This window comes from Candoia aspera, chromosome 6 (assembly GCF_035149785.1).
Source record: "Candoia aspera isolate rCanAsp1 chromosome 6, rCanAsp1.hap2, whole genome shotgun sequence".
NCBI classification, from domain to species: domain Eukaryota; kingdom Metazoa; phylum Chordata; class Lepidosauria; order Squamata; family Boidae; genus Candoia; species Candoia aspera.
In genome coordinates this window covers 15,547,907-15,565,463 of record NC_086158.1, presented here as the reverse complement: position 1 = coordinate 15,565,463, position 17,557 = coordinate 15,547,907, and the positions used below count along the sequence as shown (strand labels likewise).

General features: G+C 39.8%; 1 protein-coding gene across 2 annotated transcripts in view; it reads right to left on the bottom strand.

Moving 5' to 3' along the window:
- TNIK (TRAF2 and NCK interacting kinase) overlaps window positions 1-17,557 on the bottom strand; it is a 295,901-nt gene that overhangs the window by 59,979 nt on the left and 218,365 nt on the right. Inside the window, exons 13-14 of one of the 2 annotated variants that reach the window (XM_063306445.1) lie at window positions 5,138-5,248; window positions 2,060-2,146 (exon numbers count right to left, since the gene is read on the bottom strand). In XM_063306445.1, the coding sequence (XP_063162515.1) occupies window positions 2,060-2,146; window positions 5,138-5,248 (198 nt within the window). The remainder of the gene's footprint in view (window positions 1-2,059; window positions 2,147-5,137; window positions 5,249-17,557) is intronic. The other variant, XM_063306444.1, reaches the window with a different exon arrangement.

Here is a 17,557-nt window from a genome sequence, read left to right as displayed (position 1 = left end):
TAGGCGATCTGAGAATTATAATCACCATGTCTCCAAGGTAGTGGAGCAAAGAAACCACTGGTGCAAAGAAATCTTTAAATTTGAAAGGCATTCATTTTTAAATCTAATTAATTGAATTTTTATTTTAACTGACTCCTAATGCAGGATTATCAAAATGGCTGATAGTAACTGCAATCTTTAGGCAGAAATAGGTTTGTCTGCTTGATTCTACTGCTAGCAAGGGAATAAAATATGAATAGTATCACTAATTAATACAATGCTGGTTAAAAAAAATCCCAAAATTACATATCCCAAATACTGAGAAGATGTAACTTTGACCTAGGAGAAGGGACAGAGAAAGTACAAGGAAAAGTGTGTGTACCTGATATTTAGCAGTAAAAAAGTGTCAAAACTTTAAGTAGCATAAAAAGGCAGTGAAACACCCCCCCCCCTACACACTCTTCTATCAGGAATGTAAAAAAAGCAGCCTATAATGAAGCATGCCATCAGACCCCATAAAACCAAGTAAAGATATTAGAGGGGGTGTATACCCTTTATGGCTATTGTATTCTAGGACAGAAAGCTGCTGGGAGCTTTTACTTAATTCTCAGTAATGAATTGAGACATCTGAGAAGATACATCTTCCTGTCATGAAATGGAGAGCACTCTAGAAGCGGGCCAAACAAAGAAAGCGTGTGCAGCCAAGGGTGTGCAAGCAATGAACTCCCCCCACCTGCAACCCCAATTATTAATAAAAGGGCAATAGAAACATTCAGAACTCTTGCTAGGATTGCATTCAGAAAGAAACTAATGCAGCATGCTACCTTGTACTTGGGAAATATAGCCGGGCCTCAGTAGACCAGTTTCTCCCCAGTATGGTTTTCCATATTAGCTTAGCCTTTTAGGATTGCCACTTCAGATGTTTTAGCCCCAAAATTCCTTTGTTTGCTAGCACTTTTCACATTTTTGTTGTTTTCTGATCTTTGTTTCTTTCTCTGGTCTCACCCTTTCTTTGCTGGTCCCTATTTATACCTCAAGATTACTTGCAGACCACGAATAGAGAGCAATACTGCTTTCCTATTGGCATGGGAAGGGTCTCCAAAACCAGGATTTCAGAGAATTTTTCTCTTTCTAGCCAATTAATTGGATTTAGAAACTGACTACTTAATAACTAAATTAAATTGGCATATATGCTCCAGGATGGCTTCAGCTGTCTTTAGTTGTAGGCTGTGCCTGAAACTTTCTTTCGCCATAGGTTGAAAGCACATGTAGAAGGGCAGGAGAAACAATAGAATTTTATTTATTTATTTATCTATCTATCAATCAAATTTGTCACCACCCATCTCCTCCCCCCAGAGGGAAAAATTTAAAAAATTGGACTAAAACTCTGCTTGGAATGTCCATGTTTTGATCCTGGTAGAAATCTAATCCATCAGCAGTTGAATTTGGAAAAAGACAACTATACTGGAAGATGTCCTCAAGGTGTTTCAATGAAACTTTAGTTAAGGCTTAGAACAGAGGTTGGCAACGCAGCACACAAAGCACTAGGATGCCCATTGGATCCCCAAGAAATAATCTGCCCAAATCTCACAAAAAAAACCCCCACAAAAATCCTGTACTAAACTTGCAAGATTTGGGGACTCTTCTAGTAGCCCGTGCACAAACCTGAGGTTTCCTTTTATGGGTGCTTGGACCATCATACCAGACAGCTCAAGAACCAAAAGCTGGCCAGCTGCTATCTTAGAAGCTCCTGCTCACTATCTCCTATTCAAAATGTGTTTTTAACAATTTGCAACTGAATCTGTGTCCTGATTCAAACCAGACAAAACTGCGTAAGAGGCTAGATCCAGTCTTAGTGGCTTCCCCTCCAGTCCCAGTGGTTTGCTGATACCAGAAAGGTTTATAAATGCCAAATTAACCAACATTTGAATACTTTCAAGTATGAAAAGAAAAAATGGAAAAATGGTGGCAACCCTATAAGCCTAAAAGTGTGGGTACCCACAGGCTGATAGCATGCAGTTTTGGTACAGACAGAAAGGATGGGATAAAGGACGTGAGATAGATACTGCCTCCCCATTACCAGAAGTAGAGCTTGTTCCTGCAGTAATTGCTGCTGCAGGATCTCTAACTGCCTCTGTTCTTCCTCTAACTGTCGCCTGATGTATTCCTGGAGATGGTGGGCAGCAGGAAGCAGAAAAAGGAGAGAAAAGGAAGAACCATAATTCCAAAGGCAAAAAAGTGGCTACATGAATAGGGGAAAAAAAATCACATAAACATTAAAGACTGCTGGTTGATAGAGGATGGTGGAACAAAAAGAGGAAAGTAGGAATACAGTGCAATGCATTTGGCTGAATACTATACAGGCTGAATAAACTTGCTGAGAAAGTAACAGAGCCTTGTTTTATTTAATGTTGAATTTTGTGTATGTTATGCACAAAAATGAAAAAAGTGAGCTTCTGTTACTCAAATTATGCAAAAGGAGATATGGCATGGATACCTTGTACAACCAACTGATCTTTGTTCAAAGAAATGTTTAACTACTGTTGAACCAATATGATAACAAATATTCTACTCAGACATGCCATTTCTTAAAAGAGCTTCTGCTGTCAGCACTAAGAAATGCAATTCTGTACCTAGAAATGCTGATGTGTTTCAATCGTGCAAATGTGCAGTGAAGAAAGGATGAATTATTGTGATGGTGGTATGGGGAAAAAGAACAGGATAATGATGGCTGCAAGATTTTCTCAGTCCCACATTCTTCATCTTTGAAAGTGGGTGATTATGTTCTGCCCCATCTCTACAGCCAATATTTCACAATGAAAACTGAGATTGTCTGAATGCTGTATTTCAGCAAAATAGCATTAAAAGCAATAGCTATAGCCAGATCTCACAATGACCCATGGTTTATTGTGATAGAAACATGCCACTGAGAGTTGAAAACTCCATTTTTTGTTCCCTTCTTCAAGTCTGGGCATAGCTAACTGTATTTCACCCAAAACTAGCAAATTCCCATTAAATTTAATTTTGGCATTAAAAAAAAAAGCTACTTCAAACCTTGAGCAATGATGTTGACTTGCTTCAAGAGACTACAGTCAGGATTACCACAGAGTCTGGGTATAACAATAAATCATGGTTCACTGAACACAACGCACTTAAGACTGGCTGTAGCTCAGGCCATCATGAGTTACATTCTGGTTACATTCAGTTCCAATCCTAAACACATTCCCTAAGTATATGGTCCACTGGAATCTAAAAATATATATTACTGATCACTTTTGTACAAGCAAAGGTGAGAAACTTTATATTAATTATTCAGCTGCTAGAATCATACAAATCAAATTAACACAAAGCAAGTGATTGACACCTTAGCACTGAAAGTAACAGACTATACAAATATAATAAATGAAACATGGTTTCTTAAATTTGTCAAAAGTGAAAATGCTAAACCAAATCTGTATTGATTTTGAAATGCAGCTGGAACAGAACATGGAGATGTTGAACTGCCTGCACTGAACCTCCTAACCATCTTGTTAGAAACCTTATACAGATAGACCTTGTTTAGTGACTGCCTCGGGCAGCCACCATTTGCAGTTACTATGATGATGAAAAAGTATCTTTGCTACCAATGCGCACATTTATGACCTTCGCAGCATCTCTCTCTCAGTCACATGTTCACCATTACAGTCAGTTAGCATGCATTATCCTGTGCCTGACCTGTTCTGTTTCCTTTTTTGTCCCCTCGCAGGGCGGAGAGATTGCCTAAACAAGCTATCTCTTCCAGAGCTGCTTTTCTCTGCAGCACAGTGCTTCCCTAGACAGTGCTAAGAGCAAGTTCACAAGCTCAGCTCTGTGACCTTAATTAGTTGATTAGAACCATCTGGCTGGCTTCAGCAGCTTCCTGAAATTGACAAGACTCTAATCAGTTTTGCAGTAAAAAACTCTAATCAGTTTTTTGTTTGCCTCCTAAGCAACTGGTGGCTCACAGCCACAAGCACGTAGGCAAATAGCTGGTGCTATTGTATTCTTTTTGTCGTGTATTCCCCATTGTGTGCCTGTTTACCCTCTTGCAATTCCTTCCTCTCTAATGAATGTAAATACAAACATTCCCAATATAATGGTCTCAACTGTGGTCATTAAAGGAGGACTACTTGTAAGGGCTTACTAAACTGAGATGACAGCTGCAGCCAGATCTTAGAACAACCAAATATTTAGTTGAGGTGGGGAGAAGTAACCATAAACCAAGGATAAAAAGTGCACTTATAAAAGTGATTGCCCTCCCAAAATAACAATCTGAATTTCCACTTCACTGGCATCCAGTGTAGCTAACGCAATGTCCACCTAGCCCAGTATCATCTACTCTAAACAGCAAAAACCCTCAAGGATTTCAGGCAGAGACCTTTTTTGTATCTCCCCCTGATTCTTTTACCTGGAGATTGAATCAGGAACATTTCTGCACACAAAACTGTAGCACTGCAGGAAGAATTGAAAAAACAGCAGGAACTAAGATCCAGGAACCAGATCTTGAGAACTAGATTCTGCCACATCCAATTAGACCCTCTCAGAAGTGAGCAGGGGACTGCAGCTCCAAATGCCAGGTCTATTTGCATGAGGAAGACAATCTACAAAGGAAGCATTAGAGCGAAGTACATCCTGGCCTGCCACATGCCTAACCTTTGAGGAAAGCTCAGTTGATGATCCCAAATCACAGTCAGGTTTACATGTCAAAACTCCACTACAGTACTGTATTCAGTGTGTGGTGTGTGTGTGCACACAACTGTGCACTTTTGAGTCAATCTTGATTCTTAGTGACTGGCAGGATAAGCCTGTGCAGCTTTCTTGGCAATATTTTTTGAGAGTGGTTTGCCACTGTCTTCTTCCTAGGGCTGAGAGAGTCTCCCAGTTTTTAATCTGATACCTTTAATCAGTACATCAGGACACATAGACCCAAAAGCCACTATGTGGAGGGCAACAGAATGTATCTTCATATCAGTTATAGGAATTAAACTTGGGTCTCTCAGTCCAACCTCGTAACTGCCATGCAATATGAAAAAGTTGGGTCACACTGAACTTCCGTTTTGAGTGGCAAGTCTGGGTTTGGGAATTAGAAAGCAGCATGCCCTATAAAAATACAAATCATTTGGAGGTGAAGCTAGGTCACCTGCTCGTGTTCAGCCCGCCTCCTTTCCTCTTCTCGCCGCAGTTGTTCTTCATAATGCCGCCGTTGCTCCCTCTCTTGTTGTTTTCTTAGCTCCTTCTCTCTCCTTTGCTGCTGTAAAAGAATGTGGGAATAAATGACCAAAACTAGCTAGGAAAATTATGTAATTTTTGATAGTTTCGGAAGACCAACAACTCTGTAGAGCAGAAAGAAGGCAGAGAAATAGTTTTGGCTACAGCTTATAAAGACAAAAGTGCTAACTGGCTACTACATGCACAAAAAGTTAAGCTATACTGTGTAAAGCATGAAAAACATATCTTTAGCAGACTTGCTACCTAAACTCCTGCATATGCGCTGAGGCCACAAATTTCTGGAATTCCAGCCAAGATACAATCTGGGAATTGTAGTCCCAAATATACAATGTCTGGGTGGGGCGGGTTGATGTAATAGGGGTGAGACGGTCCCTCAGGTAGCCGGGCCCCATGCCATGTAGGGCTTTAAAGGTGATAACCAACACCTTGAATTGGACCCGGAAGCAAACTGGAACCCAATGCAGCTCACGCAGTAGAGGTGTTACGTGTGCTGATCTTGGAGCACTCATCACTGTTCGCACAGCCGCATTCTGGACCAGCTGAAGCTTCCAGATACTCTTCAAGGGTAGCCCCATGCAGAGCGCATTACAGTAGTCTATATGGGAGGTGAACAGGGCTTGAGTGACTGTTTGAAGGGCCTCTCAGTCCAAGAAAGGACGTAACTGGAGCACAACCCAAAGTTGCGCAAAGGCCCTCCTGGCCACGACTGCCACCTGCTCTTCGAGCAGGAGTCGTGAGTCCAAGTAGACCCCCAGGTTACGCACCGGGTCTGTCTGGGGCAGTGCAACCCCATCCAGCACTAAAGATGACAAGTTCCTGGCACACGAGGTGCCGTTAATCCAGAGCCACTCCGTTTTACTAGGGTTCAGTCAAAGCCTGTTGTTCCCCAACCAGGCCCCCACAGCCCCCAGGCACTCGGAAAGGGTGGTCACAGCATCACTTACTTCACCTGGGACTTGATGGAAACCTGTATTATTGAATCCCACGCTAAGAGCAATCTTTTTGAGATTAGTCTATTTCAGAAGTAGACAACCTGAGTCCCAGACTGTGTTGAAAGCCTGGGGTTTCAATCTAAAACAGTGGTCATGGTGCCCAGAACCTGTTCTTTAATGCCTCTGTTATATCTAACAGCCACTAACTGATGGTTCTCCAAGTCCCCAAAGTTAGATAATATGGTAGGACCCTTAGAGCAGAGATCAAACAAGATCATAACTCTTGTGTACATAACAAAGCACATGCTTTAAACAAACAAACAATGAAGATCCTTTCTGCCATACTGTCTATAATAATTAAATTTGGTCATATAATTTGAGGGGAAAATCCCTTCAAAGAGACAGAGAATACATCACAATCCTACACAAGCATATTATGTGAGAAGCATCTGAAACATCTGGGTGATAGAAAGCTGGGGGAAGCACTGAAATAAGATAATCAGGACCTGCCTTGACCCACATATCCTAAGATTCCATAGGGTAAGAAATATGCTCTTCTTTGTACCAGTGTATGGACAGTAGTAAAGTTACTTTCCTCTACAGCCCACTATTTAGTAACTAACAAATGGTTTAAAAACAAAAACAAAAATATGAATATTAAAATAGTGCAGTCAAACTTGTTTAGCAACAATATCCATAAGCACCAGGGTTTGCTTTGTTCTCTGAACTATGCCCTCTCCAGAGAGTTTAGGAAAAAATGGTTGCAGCTTTGCAAGGTTTTGGCCATTTTAGGGGTGTTTGCATCAGCTCATGGAATGAGATGACTGAAATTTCAAGCAGATTTCAAGCAGGGGTTCTGTTACAGTGTGGTGGGGGGGGGGAAGAGAAGGACAGGGGAGGAGCTTCAGTGTGATTCTCACTGTCTTGTACTTCTTACAATATTGCATTTATGATTCCCAAAATGCAGGTGGAAGGGTGAGGCTCACATTAAATACAGAATTCATGGCAGAGCTCTCCCAAGATACTAATTCCTTCCAAACAAGGAGGTGGAAGAGGAGGAGGAGAAGGAGGAGCCTTAAAGCCCTATTGTGCCTGCAAGAGCTAATATGCAATCAATCTGTAATTTCACCATTTCATCTTTATTACTCTGTACTGGATGGACTGGAACAAGCTAAGTCATTGCTTTCAAAAGGATGGTATTAGCAAGCTCTGACAGACAAGCAAAATTCAGGCACAAATCTTTTCCAGGATGGCCAAAACACCTTGGAATAATCTGGAATGATTTGGGGTTTTATAACCAGGGAGAAGACCCTCCTTAAATTGTTGCCACTGTGCCCAGAATGGGAGACAGACCTTTCACCAAGCCATGTTAATTTTCTCAAGGAAAAAAAAAAGGCTGTTGGTCTAGTCATTTGAAAGTCAAGCTGCTTGTTGTATATTAGCAACCCCTTTGTGGGGAAAATCAATATAGCCTCATAATTACATGCCACTCGGGTCTGTGGTGTGAGGCATACTCAGTATTGATTGTAGCTATGAATCAGATGTGTCTACAATTGGGCCTGTGTGCCTTGAAAGAAAAATGAAGATGTGTAAAACCCTTCGGTAGTTGTGCCATTAAGCAGGCTGGCCAGCATTAGACGTGTACAACCAGACAACCGACTGAATTTAGTTGTCTGCTATTCTCACTAAAATGTACTTCTCCAATTACATTTAACATGTACATTTCTGAACATGTTAATACTCTTGTCCTTATAGAATGCCACATGTATCCCGCTATAAAGCACCCCAGTGACTGAGCTCTCAAATGGTCCTTTTTCGTTTTCATTTATAAAAAGCTGCAAAGAGGAGTACAGGTCCTCCTCACTTAATGACCATTTGTTTAGTGATGGTTCAGCTTACGACAATGCTGAAAAAAATCAATTTACAACCAGTGCTCACACTTACAACTGTCACAGCATCCCTTCAGACACATGATCATGATTTGGGTACTTGGCAACCAGTTTGCATTTATGACCATCGCAGCTTCCCGTGGTCATGTGACCACCATTTTTGACCTTCCCATCTGGCTTCTGGCAAGCAAAATCAATGAGAAAACACATGATTTGCTTAACGACCACATGGTTCGCTTAACCACAGTGATTCACTTAATGACTGCTGCAAAAAAGGTTGTAAAATTGGGTCAGATTCGCTTAAAGATCGCTTTGCTTAGCAACCAAAATTCCAGTCTCAATTGTGGTCATTAAGCGAGGACTACCTGTAAGCTGTTATTTCTTCCTTTCCCTATCTGTTGCACTATTTTACCAATCTCACTTTCAGATGTTAGGACCCATTTTGATTTAGTTTTTAAATGGTGAAAAATAGCAGTGCTTCTACTGAAAGTCAGAGGATGTTCTGCTATTGATGATAGTCAAGGCAGAGTGGCAATATGAGATTTATCAGAATATGAGATTTATGCCCCCTTCACTTGATTTTCTGCATCCCCACCCAAATCTGTGGGCAAGCAGCAATGTTATTGTTTCAAAGTAAGGACAACATCAAACAAAACAGATATATTAAAGCACAACCCTAGGCTGAGTGTCCTCCAAATATCTATTTAAGAATTTACGAACTGCTTTGGTCAAAGAGGTGTACAAATGCAACAACAGCAGCCAATACAATAACAACCAAAATATACAATAAAACAAATAAAGTATATAATTACAGTCAAAAATTACAATTGTTCATAGAAATAATAGGCAGATTCCAACTCTTAGAATTCTCCATTGTGCTCATTAGAAGACTCTGGGAGTTGAAGCACATATCTGAAGAACACCAAGATTGGGCATAACTGCCCTAAATATTCACATTTTTAAACAAAGCAAAAAAGAGGATCAATCCCGCATCTTCTGAAGATATTGCTAGATTCCCTGTGGCCCCTGCAGAGTGCAAAAAATGGGAAAGAGAAGCAGGGTCACTGCCTGGAAAAACGTTGTCTGCCCCAGATACAAGGAAATGATCGTATCAACATTAAAACCAGGCTAAACCCCATTTTTGTGTTCTTTAGGAAGCACCCAGTGTAAAAAGTAGCTTTTTGCAGACAATGCCCATGAGAAGCCTGATGCTTCTCTTGCCTCCCCTTATCATTATGAAGTAAGACAAACTCTCTTCTGAACTTAGCAGGAGATTTCACAGACATGTTTGTGTAGTTTTCTTGGTATATTATTGGACACTGCATTCTTCTAGGAAGATTTTTCAACTTCCCGGTTTCAACAGCAGCCCTGGTATTTCCATGTGGTTTCTCAGCAGTCTAAGGAGGTCCCAAACTCCTTAGCTTTCTAACATCAGCCAAGGTTGGTTTAGTGTTGCCACCTATTGCAGCAATACCACCTCTCCACCATTGTGTCATGCTTAAAACAGAGAGGATGTGTTCCAGCCTTCCAAAGGTAACGTTACTGTATCATGTCCAACCAGCATGTTAAAAACATTTTAAAAATCACAATTGGCTGGGTTTGTATACTGTAATATACTAAGCTTGATTAATTTGAAGCTTTTTTTGGTGTGTAACTAAGGATATTATGTGTGCCCAGCATATTTGGTCAGTTTTATGTGAATCAGGAAAATAAGATGAGTTCAGCAACTAGATTAAGTGTGTTGCAAATGCTGACTAAATGTAGCCACGCAACTCAGGGCAATAGACTCTGTGACTCCAGTTAATACCAGCGTCATAGGTATCAATATGAAAAAACACACATACCAAATCTCTATCTGAAACAATGATCCCCAAACTTTTCCTACAGCTACATAATCACTGAAAGTTTTTTGAGGGCTTCCATATAACTCACAGGTCAAGAACACAGTGCTTACGGACCCAAACAGGTCCTACCCATTCTTGTGGGACTCCCAATTTAAATAAAATTAAATTGCTTTTTCAAACAGAACTAAAATTGCTAATATGTTCGCAAGAACACCAACACTCAGCAGATTTTGCTGTTCCCACCAGAAATCTCATGAGATTTTAGGTGAAGATGCTAAATTCTCCCAATATTTTGCATGAGAATACCCAAATCTTGCTACATTTGCTGATCTCCCAAGATTTTTCACAATTAATAATGTTTTGTTGCCCATAGTAGCAGATTAGCAGTGATCCACAGCTTAGTAACTGATCTAAAAGAAACTAATATATTGTTTATCAGAAGATAGCAGTAGTGTGGAAACTGAGGCATAGACAAATCTTAAGGATTTTTGTAGGGTACTTTTATGGATGAATTTCAAGCCTCATTTGAAGCATTACTGACTAATGGTATAAATGCACAGAATACTCAGCTCCTAAGATGTATTCCGTTAATATGAATTATTAATCCTATACTGGAAGAATCCTACATTTGCTTTCCTCCATCCTTCCCACCATCCATGCTGCTCAGGTAGAAATTCTTCCTCAATGTATTTTCCCTTGCTATAACCATTTAAGCAGGGAAGGAGATACAAATGTCAACCTTTAAGAAACACACTTTTGGAAGGAAAGGGGACTCATGTCCTAATCAACCAACCAGCCTTTGTCAGTTCAAACACTTCGTCTTATTCTAATGCAACTAAGAAACAAATTGTAGGATTCAGCTACAATAAAGTAAATAGGCTTTTACGTTAAGCTCAGCTCCTGACTTGTACAGATACATCCATGAAGTTTCTTGTCAATAATAAGGAAGTGGTTTGCCATCGTCTTCTACCTGGGTGTTCTTTCTCTCTAGTGTAGCCTTCACCTCTAGCCCAAAGCCTTCTCATACAACTTGTTTACCTATCTGGGAACTGTCTATGTGACATCTAAGTAATATTGATTGACAGTTACACCTACTGGGAAATATCCTGTTAGAAAAACATTGTTGCACTGAGCAGCCAGATACACAGATGCTACATGATGTGTAATGCAGTCCCTGTGTAATGCTGTCTTTGAAACATGCACGGAAGCTTTTTCCACTTTTAAGCCATAGTGGTATATTGACCCAGAATTCCTGGCCAAGTCACAAAGAAATCTAGCAGATGCATTCATAGAACATACTAAATCTGATTAGTGTTAACCCTGGCGAGATGTCTTGAAGTGGATGTTGTGTGCTCCCTGGCCCTATTTAGCAAGTTGATAATTCAATTATGTGGATCCAGTAAAATGGATTAATTCAAGAATCAGACTGTGTTGTATTAACATGGGCAACAACTGACATTTTACTAGTTTATTTATACAAAAGAAAAGAAAGTAGAAGATGCAGCTTGTCTACTATCCCTTTGGGTCACAGGATGATCTAAAATGTTGGGAATCCTGGGAGCTGTAATTCAAACCTCAGCAGAGGGAGCTAAAGTGGAGTAAAGGTTTCTGAAATGCCTCATTGGCCTCAGCTGTTCAGCAAAGTGCAGCAGCTAACATCATGCTGAACAGCACATCTGCAGCATAAAATATAAATAAATTCTTTGGCCTTTTCAAAATGCGGAACCCAATTTTGATATGCTCATCTTGTGTGAAAGATCAGAAACAAACACTTTCTTTTTGACTAGTACAACTGTCATGCATCAGGTCACATTAAGCTGACTGTCAACCAAAATAATACCAAATTTCTTCCATGGCTTATGAATCAACAAGTTTTTGTGCTTATTTTTTTTAATGGGCTGTGTCACTTTTGGAAATGACAAAGAAAGGACTCCAACGATTAGGACAGAGATATAAAAACTGAATGACAATTAACATTCAGTCGTAAGAAACAGTATACATGAACCACTGTTCTCGCATTATGTGCATGATGATTGTATGTAACCTGTCCAAAAGCAACAGCAAAGTGACCGGTTTGTCTGTCTCATACAGCTGGCCCTCTCTAGGCATGCTTACTTGTGGCTATAGTTCATGGCTGTTTCTGTGGAAGACAAAAGGCATCAGGTAAAGTGAGCACTTCCTCATCACAGGAAGCCAAAATTCTTCCTGGGAACTTAACCATTTCTCACTTGACTCTTCCTGCCAGCAGGTATGAATACAACAAACACACAAGCTCCTTCTGGGATGTGCTTATCATGACATTTGAACCAAGCAAACCAGTACTCAGAAATCAGCCACAAACTATGGTTTCAGACTCTGGGTTCTTTCAGAGAGAACAAATCTGGCTTGCTGTTGCATGCAATTACACCTTTTTGTGCTTACAATTACCTAGGAATTTGAAAGGCTCCCCTTCCTAGGATGTGTTTAATGGAGGCAGGACAGCCATCTGTTTGGGAGGCTGTAATCTGGATTCTGGCAGGGAGTTGGATTTGGTGGCCTAAATGGTCTCTTTCAATTTATGATTTTACTTCTCATTCACCACTACCTACCAATGATAGTTGTTTCCAAGAGCTCCAAAAAGAGACCAGTCAATATTGGCAGGATAACTAGCCATTCTACCCTAGACCCATGGGGCTGTAGTCACAAGTCAGGGCATGGATATAATAGAAGAAAAACATGAAATAACAGCCTTTTTTTAATGTCTCGGTTTCCTCTTTAGTCTCCCTTTGTTTCTCAGTGAAAATGATTTCTCAGGGTTAGGATCACAGAGCAAACATCCATTATTCATTATGAGTTTTATTTACCCAACTTCAGAAGTGCTGCTTCAGACCAAGCTTTTTCAATACTCCCCTCCATCTTTTTACTTTCTTGTTTCAAGGCACAAAGGGAACCTCTTTCTGCCACATACACAATGGCACGCCTTAAATATTGATGAGGGAAGCAATGTGAAGCCATAAGCTGCCCAAACAGTCAAAAAGAAAACTAGACTCCCTTGGGGACTGTCACATGAATGATGTTGTCCAAGGCTATGCAAAGAGAAGATGAAATGATGATTGGGAGAAATTCAATTGAAAATGCTCTCAACTTATTATGCCCTCAAAGAAGCCACTACAGAATGACTGTAGTTAAATAATAAAATTGTTCACAAAATGATGTTGAGGAACATGCTTGGGAAACGGTCTTTTCTGCTATAGCATTTTCTCTCTGGAATTCCCTGCTTAGGTGACTTATTATTTTCAAGAAATGCATATGCCTGCCTATTCTGGAAAGGATTTGAGGGGAATGTAGCAAACTATTTGGAGCACCATTTGTTTTTCAAGACAGGACACCAACCAACCAACCAACCAACCACCTTCTAACACTTTATCAACGTTTTCTTTAAAAAAAAAAAAAAATAGAGGACTTCCTAAGAACTTAAGTACTGGTGGAAGACTTATCTCTGCTGAATATATTTTGCTGAAAACTTGGTCACAAGTTCCAGCTTGATTTGAAATGAAATGTTAATTTCTTTTTTGAGGTTATTAAATTTCACTACTCAAGACCTTTAACTGTATTTGAAGAATGGTGTTATTTTAAATCAAATGAACTCTTCAATCCCTTAAAAAACTCTTGTATCAGATACAACAGTTTTTCTTTAAAACATATAAAAAGTATGGAAGACGATTTGGGATCTGAGTGCATGAAATCAAAATTTATCTAGGAAAGTCATCAAAAATTGACTATAAAAATACTTCACAGGGTGTTAATCCCTGTAAATTGCATTATATCAACTGATATTTCCAGACACTGATGAATTAGTACATACTGACATCTCTGATGGAAAGCCAATTCCATTATTCATTTTTATATTGATGTTTTTGAGGAAATTGGAAAAATTACTCAACAATCTTTATTATTTGATTTACTGTACTTTTATTGTTCATATTGCCTGAGCCTAATGAATTGTTGGAACACCAGAAATTAGTTTAACTTTTCTTCTGCTGCCAGATCTTCATAAAACCACCAGTTTTCTAAAAAAGGATATTTAGTGATGCTAAAAATGCCAGCTGAAAGGGCACTGGAAGCTAGGCCAGGAACTTGGAGTTGGGTGGGTTTTTGCTTATCTACAGCAAATGCATGCAAACTGGCTGATAAATCTGGGGAAACAAACATGGGGCTACCAAAAGTGAGAACTCCCTTACTGCTTGCATATTGGTCCAACATGGCTGGATCAAACTCTGATTGAGACAGGACACCAAAGAGACTTTTGGGCATGAGGACTTTAACACATATCAGACTTCATCCAGACTAATACTGAAACCAGAAGTGTCTTGAGGAGAGATTTGAGTTGCTGTTTTCCTCCGTTTCTGGATCACCACAGGTCATAACCCATGGAACCTCCTTTGGATTGCTGCATCCCATAATGTACACTTTATTTTCCTCTGAAACATCTTTATTACCTATTTCTCTTTTCTCATGTTTTACCCAACCTAGAAGCCTTCCTGATATATGGACTTCGGTTCCCAGAATTCCCCTGCCAGCATCACCATTCCTTGATTCAGAATTCTGGAAGCTGAATTCTAGACACAGAGAGGGCATCCAGACTGGGAAGCTGTTCCATAGGCCCTTCAACAACCCCAGGTCTCCATCTGAGTTCCTTCATTCTCACTCTGCTCCCCATCAATACATCTCACTTAGTTTAGTGATAATAGCATGTAAAGTCTTTACTGTCCTAGGAGCTTTCACATACAGAATGCCAGGCAGACTGCAAAAGAGTTGACATACTCTGTTCAGGAGGTCTGTGAATATGGTGACACATGAATTCTGTCATTCCCGTCCACACTTCTGATGGTTTCCAGATTGTCCTTAGGGAAGGGACACAAACATTTGAGATTCTTTTTTTTCCCCATTCAATCATCTCCAATTCTTGGAGACTGCCTGGACAAGTCCCTGCAGTTTCCTTGGCAAGGTTTTTCAGAAGTGGTTTGCCATTGCCTCCTTCCTAGGGCTGTAAGAGAGTGACTGGCCCAAGGTCACCCAGCTGGCTTTGTGCCTAAGACAGGACTAAAACTCATGGTTTCCCGGTTTCTAGCCTGATGCCTTAACTGCTACACCTTGAGATTCTTTTAGGAAGGTCCAAATAGGAAAGTGCTTGAAATTGGCTCACAGGCTTTTTGTTCTGCAAGTATTTCTCATATAATTGCTAATAGTAAGAGGGACTGTGTGTGTGCATGAGCACACCTGAAAATAATTCTCATACACTATTTCACAAAGCCAACATCATACTGGACACACAATATAGAAACTGGTCTAACTTTAGGCTGAACACTGGAAGCATTCTAGTTTTGACTTCACACTCTATTTTCAAGTAAAACATTCATTATAAATAGGCATTTAGTGATATTTTGTGGTAAATATTTTGCAGGAAAATTATTATTTCTTTAATGAGCTTGGCTGATAGCCAACTTTTCCAAACATTTTGTGATTAGCTACTTTGTGCTCTTTAAACATTTTAAGAGATGTAGCTTTCCCAACTGTTAGCTTCCTTGGGTGTTCAGAGATGGCAAGATAGGATTTTCAAATAAATAACATTTCAGACAGTATTACCATGGAAAAACAAATCCTCCATACCATCCCTAAATGTTCTCTTCTTACTAGGAGATCTAGTGCTTGTCAAACCCCCAAATATTTTCTACAAATATTTCAAGGTCACTTGAGAATGCTCTGCTTAGATTCCCTTGTGTGCCACTTAACAGAGACTTCTCAGCGTTTGCCCCATCACAATGGAACCTGCTTTTCTGTCCAACTTGCTCTCTAATTCACTTTCCTAAAGATGTCTGCTTTTAATCATTCCACTGCATTTTAAAGATTGTTTTGTTTCATTTATTGAATGGATTCTGACTTTCTGTTCCAATTTACTTATTAGCTGATTTGACACTTTTGAATATAAATAAGTAAAAGCAAACCAGTTGGGTTCTCCAGACTAAAATGCTGTCTGCAAGGGCTTCTGTTTGGAAGAGAAGACAGGAGACCCTCAAAATGCATGGTAGTTGCCATATCATACCCTTAGCTTTGGTCAACATCATGGCAATACAGAGTCACATCTGCAGCAGCCTTTGCATATTTGTCAGACCAACAAAACTGTCATCAGATATATCTTTGCTTTCTCTTCTCAGCTCCCAAGGAGACTGCAAGTGGCAATCTTGGGGGGAAATACCCACTGCTTGGGAGGCTTTTACATTTGAAATGACTGGCCTCAAGCTCCATTGTTCCCTTCCAAGAAACCCTAAGAGCAAAAACGGGCAACTATTATGGGCAAGATGACTAGTCCCATGCAATAACAAGGTCCATTTGTTCAAAGAACTTGTCCAGTGACCTCAAGACACAGGCCACTAATTGTCCTTTGTGATCGGGATGTGTGACTTCCATCTGAGTGGCCATAACAGCATTACCAAAGTAACCCACAAATGGGCCATGCTTTCTCATGCTTCTTCTATACTCAGATAACAAAGGGCTTGTTTGATTTAGAGTCTGAGCTACAAGCAAGAGAGGAACATTATTCTCTTTGAAAAGCTAAGTAGTTGGACATAAGTGTGTGATAGAAAATTGAAAACTGGACTGGGATAATAAATGGAATGAACAATGAGGAGGCCCTTGTTAAATAATCATAGTCATCATCACCATCTCCATCCCAGTAAGGTAATTTACACAGACAAGCACAACATCATGGTTTATCATCTTCATCATCATCACCACCATCACTACTACTACTACTATCATTGTATTTCATCATCATCATTTTGATTGTATTCAAGATACTAGCAAAACACATGCCCCATGTAGCTGGTTGGGGACAGAAATAATCATTTTAACTTCCCCACAGTGCAGTGCTAACAACATACAGGGTGGGAAATATAAATGGCAGATGTGGCAGGGAGTCTAGTTTTAGGGGCCTCAAGTTGTTGTTGTGGGGAAAACAGGAGGAGGAAGGAGTATCAGCTATGTTTGCTGCCTTGAGTTATTTGTAAAAATAATAAAGGTGGGATAGAAAATAAAAGAAAGAAAGAAAGAAAGAAAGAAAGAAAGAGACAGAAAGAAAGAAAGAAAGAAAGAAAGAAAGAAAGGAAAGAAAGAAAGAAGGAAAGAAATTCAGCCCAGTTTTTAAGCACTGTAAACCCTGATCATACAAAATAATGAACAGTTTTTCCATAAACATATAGAGAGCCAGTTGATAAACAGAAACCTGCAACCATTTTAAATTCTTGATAAAGGTTGCAAGCACTGTGCACTGTGGGGGATCTAAAATGGCTGCCATGCCTGTGAGTTCAACTTCTTTTCTTTTATAAAAAAAACTAAAGCTGGAAAACAATTTTTATTTAGATCAGAGTAACGGCAAGTAGCATTCATTTGCTTGATTTCCCTGAAATTAGTTGATTATAACATATTCAATATTAAGGACTCTCTTTGACAGCAAATTTCATCCCTGTTGCCATTTGCTGAGAACACAGACCAGTTCAAATTATGCTCCTCTCTGATCATCCCTTGCTAATCCAGTCTTGTCAAATTATCCCTAATTAAATGAAAGCAACATTTCAGGAGACAGACTATCCAAAGACACAAGCATACCAGAATACAGCTGACTGGGTTC